The sequence below is a fragment of the Heterocephalus glaber genome, unplaced genomic scaffold, assembly GCF_053883595.1.
Source record: "Heterocephalus glaber isolate CG9 unplaced genomic scaffold, H.glaber_assembly_v1.0 deba00000809, whole genome shotgun sequence".
Classification (NCBI taxonomy): Eukaryota; Metazoa; Chordata; class Mammalia; order Rodentia; family Bathyergidae; genus Heterocephalus; species Heterocephalus glaber.
Window position 1 is genome coordinate 11,844,992 of NW_028258163.1, and position 18,236 is coordinate 11,863,227.

At 40.2% G+C, this 18,236-nt stretch overlaps 1 protein-coding gene and 1 pseudogene across 5 annotated transcripts in view; both read right to left on the reverse strand.

Annotated features, from left to right (window-relative positions):
* The window catches only part of Slc12a6 (solute carrier family 12 member 6), a 108,377-nt gene extending 91,675 nt beyond the window's left edge, over positions 1-16,702 (reverse strand). For 3 of the 4 annotated variants that reach the window (XM_087207546.1, XM_087207545.1, XM_087207544.1), the window contains exon 1: positions 16,432-16,702. In XM_087207546.1, the coding sequence (XP_087063672.1) occupies positions 16,432-16,702 (271 nt within the window). The remainder of the gene's footprint in view (positions 1-16,431) is intronic. The other variant, XM_087207550.1, reaches the window with a different exon arrangement.
* LOC147829029 (lupus La protein homolog pseudogene) lies at positions 4,998-16,611 on the reverse strand (annotated as a pseudogene). Its single transcript, XR_015449810.1, has 2 exons — positions 16,432-16,611; positions 4,998-11,988 (listed from the first exon to the last, which is right to left on the reverse strand). The product of XR_015449810.1 is annotated as a lupus La protein homolog pseudogene (transcript).
* Positions 16,703-18,236: the final 1,534 nt, after the last annotated feature.

The window sequence follows — 18,236 nt, forward strand, 5'->3', positions numbered from 1 at the left end:
TGCTGGGATCTCAATTGGAATTGCATTAAATCTACATAGCAGTTTTGGAAGTATGGCCATTTTCACTACATTAATCCTTCCTACCCAGGAGCAGGGGATGTCTGTCCATTTTCTGATATCATCTTCAATCTCTCTTTTCAGAGTGCCATAGTTTTCAGAGAAGAGGTCTTTGATTTCTTTCGTTAGGTTGATTCCTAGGTATTTCAGGTTTTTGGATGCTATTGTGAAAGGAATTATTTGCCCTATTTCTCTCTCAGCGAGTTTGTCATTTGTGTAGAGAAAAGCTATTGATTTTTGTGTGTTGACCTAGTAACCAGCTACTTGACTGAATTTGGTTATTAAGTCTAGAAGACTTTTGGTGGAGTTCTTGGGGTCTTCTATATAGAGTAGCATGTCATCTGCATATAATGACAATTTGACTTCTTCATTTCCTATCTTTATTGCTTTTATTTCTTTCTCTTGTCTAATTGCCATGGCTAATGTTTCCAAAACTATATTGAACAGGAGTGATGATAGTGGACATCCTTGTCTTGTTCCTGATTTGAGTGTGAAGGATTTCAGTTTTTGACCATTTAGTATGATATTGGCTGTTGGTTTTTCATAGATGGCTTCTATCAGTTTGAGGTAGAGACCATCTATTCCAATTTTTTGTAGGGTTTTTATCATAAATGCATGTTGGATTTTGTCAAATGCTTTTTCTGCATCTATGGAGATAATCATATGGTTTTTGTCCTTGGCTCTATTGATACAGTGTATTACATTGATTGATTTGCATATGTTGAACCATCCCTGCATCCCTGGGATGAATCCCACTTGATCAGGGTGTATGATCTTCTTGATGATCTTCTGCATTCTGTTTGCCATTATCTTATTAAGGGTTTTTGCATCTATGTCCATTAGTGAGATTGGCCTATAGTTCTCCTTTTCAGTTGGGTCTTTCTCTGCTTTGGGGATCAAGGTGATGCTTGCTTCCAGGAATGAATTTGGGAGTATTGCTTCCCTTTCAATTTCATTGAAGAGTTTAAACAGTAGTGGCAGCAGTTCCTCTCTAAATGTCTTGTAGAATTCAGCAGTGAAGTCATCAGGACCCGGGCTTTTCTTAGTTGATAAGTTTTTAATTACATTTTCAATTTCATTGGTTGATATTGGGTTGTTCAGAATTTTTAGGTTCTTCTTCGTTCAACTTTGGTAATTCATATGTATCTAGGAATCTGTCCATTTCTTCTGTGTTGTCCATCTTATTGGCATATAGGTTCTGGAAGTAGGTATTGATGATCCTCTGGATTTCTGCTGGGTCTGTTGTAGTTTCACCCTTTTCATTCCTAATTGCATGGATTTGGGCCTTTTCTTTCCTTTTTCTGACAAGGTTTGCTAAGGGTTTATCAATTTTGTTGATTCTTTCGAAGAACCAACTCTTGGCTTCATTGATTTTTTTTGTATCATTCTCTTAGTCTCCATTGCATTGATTTCTCCTCTGATCTTTATAATTTCCTCCCTTGTATGAGGTTTGGGGTTGTCCTGCTCTTCTTTTTCTAGAACCTTGAGGTTCAGCATCAGGTTGTTTAATTGGGCTTGTTTGTTTTCCTAATATGAGTATTCACTGCTATGAATTTCCCTTGTAAGACTGCTTTCATTGTGTCCCACAGATTTTGATATGCTGTACTGTCATTGTCATTTAATTGAAGGAACTGTCTGATTTCTTCTTTAAGTTCCTCTGTGACTCATTGGTTATTCAGAAGGGTGTTGTTCAATTTCCATGTGTTTATGAAATTTTTTGAGTTTCTTTTGCTATGGATCTCCAATTACATGGCACTATGGTCTGATAATATACAGGGGATAACTTCAATTCCTTTGCACTTACTTAAACCTGTTCTATGTGTGAGTATGTGGTCTATTTTGGAGAATGACCCATGTGCACCTGAGAAGAATGTGTATTCTGATTTTGTGGGGTGGAAGACTCTGTAAACATCTGTTAAGTTCATTTGTTCAAGAGTTTGATTGAGTTCTAGTATTTCATTACTTATTTTTAGTCCAGTTGATCTATCTGTGACAGTGGGGTGTTGAGGTCCCCCACTACAATTGTATTAGTGCATATATGACTTTTTAAGTCCATTAGTGTTTGTTTTATATAGTTGGGTGCACTAGTGTTTGGTGCATAGATATTTATGATTGTCATCTCTTCCTCTTGGATTCTTCCCTTTACAAGGATATAGTGTCCTTCTTTGTCTCTCTTAATCAGTGTTGGTTTGAAATCTACTTGATCTGCAAAGAGGATCGCTACTTCTGCTTTTTTTCAGGTTCCTGTCGCATGGAGTATTGTTTTCCACCCTTTAACTTTCAGTCTATGAGTTTCCTTTTGAACTAAGTGTGTTTCTTGTATGCAGCATATTGCTGGATTTTGCTTCTTGACCCATTCTGCCAGTCTATTTCTTGTGATTGGTGAATTGAGACCATTAACATTGATGGTTATAACTGAAACATATTGACTTGTCATTGCCATGACTTTTTCTTTTTGTTGGGTTCTCCCCCTTTACATTTAATTTCTTGTCATGCCAGATGGGTTCATTCTGCTTTGCTTCCTGGGGTTGTGATCCTCAATGTTTGTTCCTAGGATATTGTGAAAATTCTTTGGAGTGCTTGTTTGGTATTCATGAAGTTCCTAAGGTGTTCTTTGTCATGAAAGTATCTTATTTCTCCATCCATTTTGAAAGATAATTTTGCAGGGTACATCAATCTGGGTTGGAGGCTGTTTTCTTTTAGGGCTTGGAATATGTCACTCCAAGCTCTTCTTGCCTTGAGGGTTTGTGTTGAGAAGTCTGCTGGGATTCTGATGGGCTTTCCTTTGTATGTAATTTATTTCTTTTCTCTAACTGCTTGTAGAACTTTGTTCTTCTGTTGTGTTTCTGGAATCTTAACAATTATATGCCTATGTGGAGATTTTTTTTTGATCAAGGCTATTTGGAGTCCTATATGCCTCACTTATCGGTATGTCAAGCTCTTTTCCCCTGCTTGGGAAGTTTTCTGCCATTATTTCTGTGAAGAGATTTTTTTATGTCATCTGCACTCTCTCCTGTTTCTTCATTGAGCCCAATCAGTCTTATGTTATTCTTCTTTGCATCATCTAGCAGCTGCTGGATTGATTTCTCATGTTCCCTTATAATTTTGAAGTAATTTTTCTTTTCCTGGTCACTAATTGCAATCTTATCTTCTATATCTGAAATTCTGTCCTCACATTGGCTCATTCTGCTGTGTAGACTTTCAATAGAGTTTTTCATGTCCTGGAAATCTATTTGCATCTGTTTTATGGATTCCATTTGTTTCCTATGTTGGGATTCCATCATGTTCCTCAGCTCCTCTCTAGATTTATTAATCATGTCTTGCACTAGGGGCACAATTTCTCCTGTTATCTGAGACATTATTTCTGATTTCATTTTTTCCAGATCCCCTTTTGCTGCCAGTTCAGTGGGTCCAGGTGGTTGAATATCAGGGTGTTCCATCTCATTTCCCTTTGGGGTTGCTGTAGGTGATCTGGAAGTCTGGTTTTGAGACTTATTTACATGTTTTCTCATTTCGACTGTGAGGGGAGGCTGTTGGCACCTGTATGGATTACCTCCTCTGAGCTTGGAGAGGTGGGACAGGGGCTGGGAGCAGTGGGAGGGATGGTGGCCGGGAAGCCCCTTCCTCTGGTCCAGGAGCAGTGGGATGGCAGCTCAGAAGCCCCTACCTGTGGGCCGGGAGCGGTGGGAGGGATGGTGGCCCGGAACCCCCTTCCTCTGGGCCAGGAGTGGCGGGACAGAAGGTGGCCCAAAAGCCCTTTCCTCTGGGCTGGCAGCGGTGGGGCAGGGGGGATGGTGGCCGGGAAGCCCCTTCCTCTGGACCAGGATCAGTGGGATGGCGGCTCAGAAGCCCCTACCTCTGGGCCGGGAGCAGCGGGACTCAGTACCGTGTTCTGGTGGTTCAGTGTCCTCTGCGTCTTTGTAATGGGGAACCACTTGGCTGTACAGAGGAGCGGGGGTGGGGGGGGGGTCCAGTGGATTGTTGCCAGGGTGTGGGCTGTGACTCGGGACCTCCGTAGGGTGTCCGCAGACCTACCTGTCTGCAGCAGGCTGATTCCGCGTGTTCCGCGTGACTCCTGACCTGGTAGGGTGTGCGCAGACCTGCTTGTCTGCAGCATGCTGATTGGGCATGTTCTGCGTGACTTGGGACCTCGGTAGGGTTGTGCATAGACCTGCCTGTCTCCAGCGGGCTGATTTAGCATGTTCTGCGTGACTCTAGTGTTTTCTTTTTTAAAACCAGCAATAAGAAAAATAAAAAATGAATACCAAGTGAAAGCAGACTCGACTGGCAAAATAGGGGAAACGCAAGAGCCACTTTGCCAAAAATTGAAGGTCTCTACCAGTGATCATGACTGTAAACAGATAAACGCTGTCTACTGAATTTTTTACATGGATTTCTCCAAGCCATTAAAAATGTAACAAGGATTACCAATGCAGTAATAAAAATACAAATCAAAAGCTGCTGATTTATTTAGCAAGGAAACTGGAGCCTATAACCCAGCTAGCTCCAGGCTAAAATTATAGGAAATATCAAATAGAAAGTAAAAAAGACTAAAAATAAGATTAAGACCTAAAAATACCTGTCAATTCCTAATAACAAGAGCTTTTTTTTAATATTTGGCATTGTTTAATTTTTTTTTTTTTGGACTGGGGATCAAACTCAGGTCCTTGAGCTTGCGCAGCAGGCGGTGAAACCACTGAGCTAAATCCCCGACCCCTGTTCAATTTTTTTGTATATCCTTTTATTGGTACATTTTAGGTGTACAATATAATGACATTCATCATTGGAAATTTGCACCTTTACATAATCTCTCTTGGTTCTTATTTTTTCCCCTTCCCCTGCCCTCCCTTCAACCCCTCCATTCCTCCCTATTTACAAAGACTTTGTTTCCATTTTTTCATTTTCTCATATTAATTCCATTCCCTTCTTTCTTCCCCTACCCCTCCCACTTCCCCTTCCCCTTTGCTCCTTTTCTTCCTATTTCACATTATCTATTATACCTCTTAGTCCTTATTGACAGTTTCAGTTTCTCACACTAGAGAAACTATTTGGTATTTGCACATGTGTGTCCTATTTATTTCACTTAAGAGTATTCCCTCAATGTGCATCCATTTAGTAATAAATGTCTCTACTTTTTCATTTTTGATGGCTGAGTAGTACTCCATTTTATTTTAAAAAAACATTTTCTTTATCCAGTATCCAGTTGATGGGCTTTTGGGCTGTTTCCAAGTTTAGCTATTACAAACTGTGCTGCTATGAACATGGCTGCACATATAGCACTGTGGTATGATTCTTTCAATTTTTTTGGGAAGATACCCAGCAGGGGAATAACTGGGTCAAATGGGACTTCCAGTCCTAGTTCTCTGAGGTATCTCCATACTGATTTCCACAGTGTTTTTGTTTTTTATTTCTGTGCTTTTTAAGTACAAAAACAGTAAATTTAAGAAGAAAAAAGATTTACCTCTTACTTTTTTTTTCAGCGAGGACATATAAGATAACTTCAAATATTTAGGTTTTACAAAGCCTCTTAGACTAATTTGTTAAGTTTAGTTGTGAAATTTTGCTAACTTTAAATTTTTTAAAAAAGTAAGCCGGTTATGGTGGCCCGAGCTTATAATAATCCCAGCACTCTGGAAGGCTAAAACAAGAGGATCAAAAATTAGCACCCTAACAAGACCCTGTCTCAAAATAAAAAAGGGCTGGGAAGGCCGGGGATTTAGCTCAGTGGTTCCCCCGCCTGCCTCAGAAGCACAAGGTCCTGAGTTCAATCCCCAGTACCAAAAAAAGAAAAAAAAGAAAAAGTAAAATACACTTGAAAATGAGAAATGTCAATATATGACAAATATTGCTGGGTGTGGTGGTGTATGCCCGTGAGTCTGAGGCAGAAAGATCACAGCAAGTTCAAGGCAGCCTGGGCTACATAGTGAGTTCACTGCTAGCCTGGACTACACAGCTAGGATCTGTCTCAAAACAACAAAAACCAAAAAACTGACAGTTATCCTTTTTTTTTTGCTTTGTTTTTTTGTTTTAGTTTTGAGACAGTTTTGCTATACGTAGTCCAAGCTGGCTACCACCATGCCCAGCTGTCTGTTTGTTTTGTAAGAATCTTTTTGGTTTATGTCTTACACTCTGAGTAACTTTTTTGGAGATAAAGATATACAGTGCAATAACTATTGTTATTCACTTATTATTTTGTTATGAAAATTTGTTTTCTTTTTCATAAAATAAAAAGAAAAATATATGACACATGTACACTTCCGAACTACACAATTGTGGTAATATTGTGTCCTATAAATCAAGCATTAAGCTTCTAGAATTAATTAATGAAAGTACACTGTCTATGTGCCTATATTGTACACCCTGCAGTTCGTTGGTGCCTTCAAATGTAATTGCTAAAGATCTACAAAATATACCAAAGCACTCATCCATTTCAAAAGAATACCATGTTTTTCCATTTACCTATAAAACTTATAAAACCTCATTAAAATAAGACATTGTTTTACATCCACAAAATAAAATGCTTTCATAATTCCTACAATATAGCTCTCCAACTTTTCATACCTACTGCTAAGAAATACGTATCACCAAAAACTTAAACACATATAATTTTCATTATTCTGAGTCAACTAGGCCCCCCAGGTGCAGATGTGTAGACCATGCACAAGGGCTTTCAGCTAGAAGAGCAGGGTAAGGATGAAGTGAAATTCATCTTGTCCTGCTCTGGCTGAAGCCGTGAATTTAGTCATAAAAGGGACACATTTTACAATCTGCACACAGCTCCTGGAAGTCCAAAGGTATGTATTAGACATAGGGGGCAAAGAGAAAAACAGCCATGATCCCAAAGCTGTCAGCAGCATACTGTCCTCACAGGTCAGGACAAGCTGCCTTACACATCAGCATTATCAACAAACCCTGATACTAGCGCTCTTAGGTGGAATATCATGACTTTTCTTAAGTTTCCAGGAGTACCTTCCTTCTTTTATGTCTTTCCATTCCAGTAAAGGCGTTATCAAAATTCATGGGAATCTGAAATCAAGAAACATGCCACCAAGAGGGAAAGAATGTGGGCAAACAGTGAGAAAGCTTGGGACATAGAAGAGATCACTAAAGACAAAAGAAGTTATCTGATGCTGGAAAAACAAAAGGGGAGAAAAAAGGGGAAACAAAAAAGAGCTGAGATGTGCTGTGCACATGTGCCAATTCCCTATGTGAGTGTAATCATTATGTACTGCAAATATGTACTAATAAAAGTTTTAAAAAAAAAGTCAAGAGGGCTGGGGATTTAGCTCAGTGGCAACATACCTGCCTCACAAGTACAAGGTCCTGAGTTTGATCCCTGGTACCAAACAAAAAAAGTCAATTAGTTGATGCAATAATTGTACCAATCATTGATATTTAATCAAATCTCTAGAGTATTCTGGAACAGACTGTAAAAGAAAAGCCATGGGCCAGGGATCTAGCTCAGTGGTGCTGCCGCCTGCCTCAAAACCATAAGGTCCCCCCCAAAAAAACAACAACAAAAAAGCACAAGGTCCCAAGTTTGATCCCCGGTACCAAAAAAAAAAAAAAAAGAAAAAGAAAAGCGACTGTCTTAAAGCAGTTTTAAAAACTGCAATTCAACCTTTTAAAAGCTTTTATTAGACATTTTCAAACATTAACAAAAACTAAGAAAAAAGTAAAATGAATTCTCATATACCTTTTACTTCACCTTCAACAAATTATACACATTGACCACCCTTGTTTTGTCTCTCTTTCCTCAACATTTTTAGGGGGCATGAGAAGGGAAAGCAGCTGACCTTGACTTCACCTTTAATTACTTCAATATGTGTCTGTAGAGATGTACTTTATAATTGGTACTACAATGTCATAAACATATCTAAGAAATCACAAATTCCTTAATGCTTAATAGCATATACACATTCAAATTTCCCCAGTTATCCCCAAAGTGTCTTTTTACAGTTGTTTTGTTTACACCAGGATCCAAACCAAGTCCACACACTGTGTTTGGTTGATAGGCCTCTATCTGTAACAACTTTCCCTCCACTCAGAACTCTTCTTCTGCCCCAGGCCATTTACTGGTTAAGGAATGCAGTTTTTAAAATTTTTTTTCCCATTTTCTGGATTTGGCTGACTGCTTCTTGTGATATAAAGTATTTATTTTTTATTTTTACAGTACTGGGATTGAACCCAGGGCCTTGCACATGCTAGAAAAGTGGTCTAGTATTGAACTACATATCCAGATCTTTAAAAAATTTATTTTACTTTGAGATAGGGTCTTGCTAAGTTACCCAGAGTGGTCTCACACTTGTGTTCCTCCCGCCTCAGACTCCTGAGAAGCTGGGATTACAGGGATTTTTTAAAAAACTATATCCAATTTAACTCCATAGTCAATTCATCTGTCCATTACAGTTTGTTCACTCTTCTCCTGAGAGCAGTCCGAGAGCTCTGCTGGGTTCCTAGGATGGGATCAGTGTACCAAGAAGGACAATCTTTAAGAAAATAAGGGGCAGTATATTATAAAGTTTAATAACTGCCTATGGATTATGGAGAAGAGAGGAAAACACTTATGACCTACAACCAAAATGTTCTGGACAAGTGGTACTGAAAAGCCTTTAAAAAAAAAAAGATATGTATCTTAGAATACTATAAGGTAAACTAGGAAGGTAACAAATCAATTCTTTTTTTGAGACAGGTTCAGGCTGGCCTTGAACTCATGGCACTCTTCCTGCCTCAGCCTCCTGAGTGCTGGGATTACAGGTGTGCACCACCACACAGGGCTTGAATCAATGCATTTTTATAAAACTATCCACCTTACTTCCTTGCACAATATAATTCACTATTAGCCAAAGTAAAATATAGATAGTATTCAGTAAAATACAAAACAAAATATACTTAAAGGAAGGGTAGTAGTCACCTATGACTGAAGCACAATAATAATTCACTTATTTTGGTGTGGGGCAAAAAAAAAATGTTTACTTGAAAAACATAAAAAACATGTTTGGTATTTTGAAACCATGTTCTCAGGAAAAACAAAATATCAGGTAAGTTTCTTAGTCAAATATCATTCTGTGGTAACCCCAGCATAAGCAATTGGATAATATCTACTGGTAACACAATATGGAACAGATATATCAACAGAGTAGGCTAAACTTCCACGTGTAATGAATGGCTCCAAGGTAGATAAATATTACCTAAGACCTACTGACGCCTAAGGAAAAGGCTGCTGTGCCCTAACCACTTGGTAAATGTCTATTCATCCTTTAAAGCCAGCTTAGAAGCAAAAGTTTTTATTTAAAACCTTCTCTTTAAAAAAGCTCTCGGCTGGGGATTTAGCTCAGTGGTTTCACCGCCTGTTGCACAAGCGCTGGGACCTGAGTTCGATCCCTGGTAGCAGGGGGGAAAAAAAAAAATTAAAAATATACAGACAAACTAAAGATACATACTAGAGCAGAGACACTTTGTCTAGTTGTATATTTGAATAATGTAGAGAGCTTTTTTTTCCTTGGTATCGGGCATTAAACTCAGGACCTTGCACTTGTGAGACAGGTGGTTTAGCTTGTCTGTCACAGTATATTTTTAATTTGTTATTTCCCCCCCTGGTACCGGGGATGGAACTCGGGATCTTGCGCTTGTGAGGGAGGCACGGCGCCACTGAGCTAAATCCCTGGCCCAGTTTTATTTGTGATTTTTGAGACAGGGTCTTATTATGCAGTTCAGGCTAGCCTTGAACTAAGTAGCCTAGACTGGCCCTGAACTCATAGTGATCCTCCTGTCTCAGCCTTCTGAGTGCTGGCATTACAGGTGTGCACCACCATGCCTAGCAATTTTTTTTTTTTTTTGGTACTGGAGATCCAAATTGGGACCTTGTGCTTTCGGGCCAGGCAGCAGAACCACTAAGCTAAATCCCAGGCCCCCAGCATTATTTTAAATTTTTAATTCCTGTCTTTTTATTTTAAGCTGAAAATTCTTTAAACTCAGTATTTACTGAGTACAAATATGTGGGGTATCACACATCATACAAAGTACAAACAATTCTATGTCCCTAGCCTCAAGATCAAGAGCCTTTGAGCACAGTTGAAAAAGAGCCTATGTTAACAAAGCAACAACATAAAATGATATAGGTACTATAGTAATTGTCTGGATAATGGATACAAGGACATAGAGACCTATCTATTTGGGAAGAAAGGTGAATCAGGAAGTTTCAGAGAGGAAGTGATTTTCTTTTTTCTTTTGAGACAGGGTCCCGCTATGTAGTCCAGGCTGGCCTCCAGCTTGCAGTGATTATCCTGCCTCAGCCTCCCAAATGCTGGTATTACAGGCATGCACCCCCATGCCTGGCAGGAAGTGATTTCCTAAAGAAGTGACTTACCTAAGTTACTTTTCTTTCTTTTTTTTTTCTTTTCATATAGTATATATTTTGTTATTTTATCCTAATACATTCTCATATTACAAAGGCAATTTAGTGGAAGAATCTTCCTTTTGATACTTGAGTCATGTGAACACAAACAGAACTACACATTTTAAAAAAAATGTGTGTGGATAACAACAAAAAGACAAGTTAAAACAACCACAAAATAATTGTCCTTTTTTACAGGTGGACATTGAAGTGGACCTAATTCAGTTTTCTTTTTAAAAGCCTCCAAAGACAAAAGGCAGCTTAAAATCTAAGATGAATAAAAAACAAATCGGTCACTAAACTCCTGGTCTCCGGCACCGTTTCCTGTTTTCTGTTGCTTTGATGCAGGTTCTTCTTTGTCTGTTTCTTCTCCCGCTCTTTTCACTGGCCCAGCTGCACCATTTTCATCACGCTCTTCATCACTATGAAATGTTGTTTTCTTGCCCTGAAACTGTCCTTTTCCTTTAGCAGATCCAGGCTGGGCAGCTTTATTTCCTTTTCCTTTCCCTTTAAATCTGCGACCTTTTGATTTCCATTTGTTTAGGGATTCTTGTTGATCTTCTATGATTTTTTTCAAAGCTTCTTTCTCCACCTCTCCTTCCAGGACTTCCCACGTCGCTTCTTTGTTCCTTCATTGTAGGCTACCATTGTTTGCATCTTTGGCTTTATCCAGTGCTTCCTTGGCTTTTTCTTGAACTAGAATCACTCCCTCTTTTGCTCCTCTGACAAAGTCTATCCATTTTATTTCACCATGATTTGAGAAAAGGATGTGCAAATTTTCTCTACAGGTCTGATCATCTAAGTCACCTGAGACCTTCAGCAAGCATCCAATCTTTTCTTCTAGAGATTTCATTTCAGCATCTTCTGCTAACTTCTGTTTTTCTTCTTGCTCTTGTTTAGCTCTTAATTTAGCTTCCACTTTATTTTGCTTTCTTTCTTCATTTTTCTTTGCAAAATAATCTTCCTTAAAAAGTATTAGCAAGTCTGTGTCTTTTATACTTCTGTCCAGGAGTTTCTACAAACTTCTTAGCAGATTCAATGTTATCAAACACAGCAAATATTGATCCCTTAAATGCTTTGTGTAATGTTCTTCTCATCTGGATATTTAGTACTTGACCTTTATCTTCTAGCCATTCTTTGATATCATCGAGGGTTGCATCCGTTGGGAAGCCTTTAATATAAACTGATCTGTTTTTTACATCATTTTTATACTCATCAGTCACTTCAGGGAGGGGTTTGTTTGAAGATCTTCTGATTTTAGTTTTATCTTCACTGATTTCCATGAGTTCTGCTTTAGATTTGCTCAATGCTTCAACTATTACATTAAAGTCTGTTAGGCAATTGAGCCTGTTGAATTTTATCATTATTTCCAAGGGTACCCAGCCTTCATCCAATTTGATCTGTTCCTTTAAAAATTTGTCCCGTGGCAAATTGAAGTCTCCAAAATAATACTCAATTTGATGACAGATTTTGGTTTCCAGAGCAGCTAGTTTTTCATTATCACCATTTTCAGCCATTGTGGCTAATCTTCAAGGCTGTGTAGACACACGCGCCACAGGTTCACTAACAACAACGAAGACCTCCCCACTCTTCAGCGCCGCCGGCCTAACATGCTCAAAGAAGATCTCTAAGTTATTTTTCATCTCTAACATCTCTCAATAAAAACCTAGTAACAGCCAGACTCAAAGAAGACATACTGAGACTCAAGTTTTATTTTCACCCCGCTTCTGAAACCCACCCCCAAGTCTGCACACTAAATCACGTGAACAGAGGAAATGCCCCACCTCTGACGCTGTTTACTCCAACATTCAACCCTGTGACTACTCTTTCATCTTTCCACATCTTTCACTGTCCTTCACTTCAAGTTCTCTAGGCTCTTCTGTTTTCATTTTACCTTAGTTCACCATTTTCATTTGCTGTATTTTTGCATATTTCTATTGTTATACTATAAAACATTAGCATTTACACAAAAGTTGATTTGCTTTCTCTACTACATAGTAACTTTCCTTTTTAGAACAACAGATAATGGATTCTTTTTCTCAGTTCTGAATCCTTAATGCCCAGTGCAGAGCCTGACCTGACCCATAAGTACTCAATTCATATTTGGTGAAGAAATGGAAAAGTGTTCTAGACACTGTCACCAGTACACATGACACATGAGTTCCTCAAAGACAAAAACTATGGCTTACCTAGATAGTCCTACAATTCGTACATAACAGACCCTCATACATATATCATAGTCTCAGAGTATATGTGTTGAATTATAAAAGGGTGAGTTGTATTAGGGCCTTCATAAGAAATAAAAATATGTTCCCTGCTCTTCATTATTATTTTTTACAATAAATTGAGTTAATCAAATGGTTACTAAGCAAATGAAAAAATGTTAAGAGCAGAGGCAAAATGATTTAACAGAGAGCACTACACATAAGTCAGGAGGTCTCTGTGTGTGGACCTCTGTGGTAGAGCACTTGCCTTACATTTATGAGGCCCTAGGTTCCATCCCCAGCACATACACACACACCTGCACACACATACATCAGGAGTCCTGCACTTCGGTCTCTACTTTGTTACTAACCATGTGAATCTGCAAATCTAGAAGGTTTAGTTTTCTCATTTATTAAAATGAGGTCTGAGCCAGGCATGGTGGCACATTCCTGTAATCCCAGCACTCAGGAGGCTGAGGCAGGAGGATTGCTGCAAGTGTGAGGCCAGCCTGAGCTACACAGTGAAACCGTCTCAACCCCGCTTCCCCTAAATGAGTTTTACCAGAATTTGATTGCTCATCAGCTCTAAGTTGTTGTTCCTAAACCTAACAAATAAAGCATATTATTTAAGAAACATACTGTACTATGAATATAAAAATTGCACATGTCTTTCTGAATTGTTTAGGTAAAGGAAAAATGCCACTCTCTTCCCTCTTTTTACAACTCACTTTCTAGAGGGATCTACTCTCAACAGTTATATATCTTTAAAGCATTCGTCATGCATATGCTAATGTAGGGCTAAGATTCTTGATTTTACCAAATGGATAGTCTTATAAACTGTAACAGAAACTTTATTTTTTTGTTGTCTTTTTTTTTTTTTCCCAGATAGGGTCTCACTATGCAGTCCAGGCTGACCTTGACTCCACTAGGTAGCCCCGGCCAGCCTCCCAAGTACTGAGATTACAGTGTGCACCACCATACCAGGCTTCTAACAGAAGCTTTCTAAGAAATAAAAATTATATTTTATCAACTCAGGAGGGCAAGAGTAGAAAAAATTAAGACAAAATAAACATTTAAAATTTCACATGTCATCCTTTGTGTGATATAATGTGAATAAAAGACATAGAACAAGAAAAGAAACTGTGGCTAGGAAGTTCCTCAATCAGAAATGTAGGAGGCATGGAAATGGTGGGGAAAAGGAGAATCATACCAATGTCACAACCACAAAAAGATGAAAAGGCCACAAGATTCACAGAATTGTAAACATTAAAATAGTACATACAATGTTTGAGATACATTATGAGCTTAAAGACAGAGTCTGGGCAGAAAAGGAAGTTGCTTTCCCATACTAAATCCAGCCCAGGGACACATGTACATTATCAGCATGAAGTCCTTGATTCTCTTAACAGATCTACATCTCTGTCAAACAAAGGCGTCCACACAGCTACATACAAAGCCAAGGGTAAACATATTTCCAACTAGTTGCCTCTAGTGGTGGGGAAAATATATTACACGATGACAGTCATCTTAAAAAATTTTTTAAATGCATAAAGAATTAAAAAGAAAAAGTAGGTCATTGGGACACCAGGAAACTAAGTCCCCAACAATAGGGGAAAATGCTACCTAATGCAGGGCTAATTTCTCTTTCATCTATCAGATCAGAGTACTGAAATTTTAGTAAGGAATATGCTATATAAAGATCCAGGCTTTAACTTCTGTAACCCACATAAACAATGGTAAGTGTCACCTAGATATACCTGCTGTTTTATCCCTATAGTGTAATACTATATTACTCTAGGCTATAAAGAATGCTCAAAGGTAAGGTAACAGCAGCCAGGACAGGTTTCTGTTTTGCATGTTGGGTCTAACATTCATTACTGAAAAGTCCACTTTTTAAAAGAATAAAAATATAGTTCTATAACATATAAATTCCAAGTGTAATAAATTCAACTATAAATTATGTAATGACAATTACAATAATAAAAAAATACTGGTATAGGCTTTACCTGGTATTTTTACAACTTAAATATAGCCTGATGAATAAAAACTAAAACTATAATTTAGAAGTTATTTGGAGAAAGAGGAAATGATAAATTATTTTTTATTCCAACCTATATATTTTTTTTTGGTACCGAAGATTGAACTCAGGACCTTGCGCTTATCAGGCAGGTGGCAGCACCACTGAGCTAAATCCCCCGCCCCCAACCTGTAGTTTTGACACAAAGGTTTGTCAAGAAATTGAAAAACCAGTTATGGTGGTGCATGCCTGTAATCCCACCACTCAGGAGGCTGAGTAGGAGGATCACTGCAAGTTTGAGGCCAGCCTGAGCTACATAGTTCAGGGCCAGCCTGAACTACACAAGACCCTGTCTCAAAACAACACAATAAATAAATAAAGAAAAAAAAATTAATTGTAGGAATCAACTTGTAGTATCTTGATAAAAGAAATGATTAGTAAAGGATGACTGAATTGTAGAACTATAAGCTTTACCAAATCTACCTTGTCTCAAATCATTAAGAACAAAAAACAGAATTAAGGAACTAAAATCATTCTCGTTTCCTGAACCCTGTAGGTTAGGAGGAACAATATTTCCTGATACCAGAAATTGGTAAGTCACCCTCACTTTCACAAGTCAGTGGCTGAGGCTACAGTTTTCAAACTTGGGTAGAATATCATTGTTAAGGAGTTTTTGACATTCCTAAAGAAAAGTTTTATTACTATGAAGGTTATATGGTACAAAACTATATTAGTAGCAGTTCTCAAACTTCTTGATTTTGGAGTCTGAAAAATGTTATGACTTCCCTTTTATCTCATCTCTTTTTCTATCAGCTCCTCCCACTAAATCAAATAAAAACTTCCAAACTAGGTGACAAAACTGGTTTAGGAAAAAAACAAAAAAACAAAACTGGTTTAGGAAGCTAAAGGTCTGCAGTGCTCAATATGAACCAGAAGCGGCCCTGACTACAGACTCAATATAGCACTCAAGACATTTCATCTAAAACTCAACGTGATAGTTATGTGTAATCAAGTCCTAAAAGCCTCTTCAGAACTCTTCAATTTGACAGAATAGCACATTATAGCTACCCACCATCACCCTGAGTAACCTCAGCTACTTGAACCACTTCTACAAAAATATGAATTGCAAAAAGTATTTCTGTAATGTATATCCAAGTCTTCGGGGGAAAGCCACTAGGATATGATCAATAACTACTCCTTGTGACTGGCTTTATACTGTTTTTAAGGCTAGAAAGCACATATATTACCCAGTAAATTTTCTGGTTTAGGATTCTCTATGCTGAAAAACGATTACATGTTATGTTATTTACATTTAACAAAAATATCCACTTCCTTATTTTATGGAGGCAAAAATAAGGACGTCAAAACATTGACTTTCTTTCTTGCCATACACCTTCTTACACCCAAAATTACTACTTTGGCTGGGTATGGTAGTGCACACCTGTAACTCCAGCAGTCAGGAGGCTGAGGCAGGACGATCCCTCCAAGTTTGAGGCCAGCCTAGGTTACATAGTGAGTTAAAGACCAGTCTGAACATAGCAAGATTCTGTTTCAAAAATACCCAAAAGAAGAGAAATAAAAATGACTACAGTGGTGACTGACTGTACTAACCATTGTTCCAGAGTCCTAACCATCCACTAAAAGAGGGCCTTTGCTTCTCCATGATTCTTGTAGAATGGAAAGTGCCCTTCTAGTAGATGGTCATGCTCGATAAATAACCTAGTAATAAAGTATCCTACTGGCCGGTTCCCACTTACCCTCGGTGACATCCTGGGGGTTGGAAGTCCGATCACTGGCAGGATCCAGGGCAACAGTCGCTAGAGAAGTGGTGGCCCCAGACATCTCACTCATAGGCTCGCTACGGCTTGTTTCTGGCACACTTTCCCTGGAGCTAAATCGTACTCGGGAACTAGATCGAGAGCTTAGGTCTGGGCTAGTGTCTGACAAACCTGGAATGTCATCAATCTTTGTTGGTGTCACCATGAATCGAACTGAAGCCATCTTTGTGGTAGTTTCTGGAGGATGCATGTTTCTTTTCTTTTGACAAAGAAAAAGGAAAAACGCTGCAAAAAATCTTCCTCCTATGCTAGCTACTTTTAATGGTAAAAATAGAACACTTTAAACTCAATTACCTGAATTTACATCCCTCAAAAAGCCCCAAATAAGAATCCTTCTACTCAAGAATTCAAGACAGGGCCGGGGGTTTGGCTCAGTGGTTCCACCGGCTGCCTTGCAAGCTCAGGGTCCTGAGTTTGATCCCCGGTACCAGGAAAAAAAAAAAAAAAAAAAAAGAATTCAAGACAACTGTCCTAGAGAATGCACCACAAATAGCTAAAAAGGTTTTTGAGAAACAAAAGACATTAAAAACAAAAACGATGCCAATCTTGGGTGTAACTTCGTTCCTTCAGAATGAAGAGCTACCTAGCTATGTCCCCTGGTCCAGAGTTGAGGGCGCAGAGCCATGGTCTCACAGCAGCAGGAGAAGCCTCCCCCAACCCCCAGGTTCCTGCCAGGAAGTTCCTTTCCCCAGGCCCCAGGTTCCTTTATCTGGTGAGTGTCCCACGGTTATAGCTGAGTAAAGTGCGCGCAGGCCCACCCTGATCAGGTGAACCGAGCGTGGATCAGATCGCAAAAAGATAAGCACCCGGCCACCTGTTGTGTATCAGGTGAATACCCCACAGGTCTGGCTGGGAGGAGGTGTGCGCAGAGCCACCCGATGTCTTTGAGGTCGAAAATCCACTTGGGTCTGGTGCAAGAGGTGCGCACGCATAACGGGAGGAATAACCACACTATGGATGGAGAATGAAAAGGCTGAGGACGCAGGGCAGAGCGTATTCCTGCCTCCGAGAAGGTGCGGGGGTGGCGCGCCCGGCTCTTCTGGCAGGGAGTGCCTGGATCTGCAGAAGGCTGTCGGCTCAGGACACCTTGGACAGCAGGGTCGCGGCAGGTCGTCGCCAGGCTGGCTGGGCTTCTCTCGAGTGTGACAGGTCGCGCCACCCCTCCGACAGGAGACCTTTTCTGCCGGGCCCCGGCGCAGGGCAGCCTCCGCCGCTCTTCCCTCGGTCCCAGCAGAGACAGCCACGCAGGCTGGCCCTACAGGCCAGGAGGGGCGACGAGGCAGAGGAGGGGGAGGTCGCAGGTGCGGGCGCCGGCGCCAGCTGATGCGGTGCGCGCGCAGCTGTTGTTTACTAGCCGGTAACTGTTTCCCGGCCGCGCTGCACAGCGCAGGGCTGTCGCCCCCTCCCCCGCCAGACGCAGGAGCGGCCGTTACGTGACCTCACCACCCCCCGCCCCGGGCCCGGCGGGCTCTGCCCACGCCGCCGCAGCCCTCCCCTTCCCTCCCTCCGCGTTGCTCATTCGAAGCTAATCGTCTGGAGAAGCCTCCGAGGCAGGAGGGCGGTGTCGTTCCGCTGGCGCCTGAGCCCCGCCTCGCCAGCACACGGTGCGCATGCGTACGCCTTCCGCGGGCGAGGGGCAGGACGGGAGTTGCAGTCCAAGCCGGGACCCTGCGGCGGAGAAGGCGGATCGCCGGAACCTGAGGCAGGCGATGCCCCTTAACCTC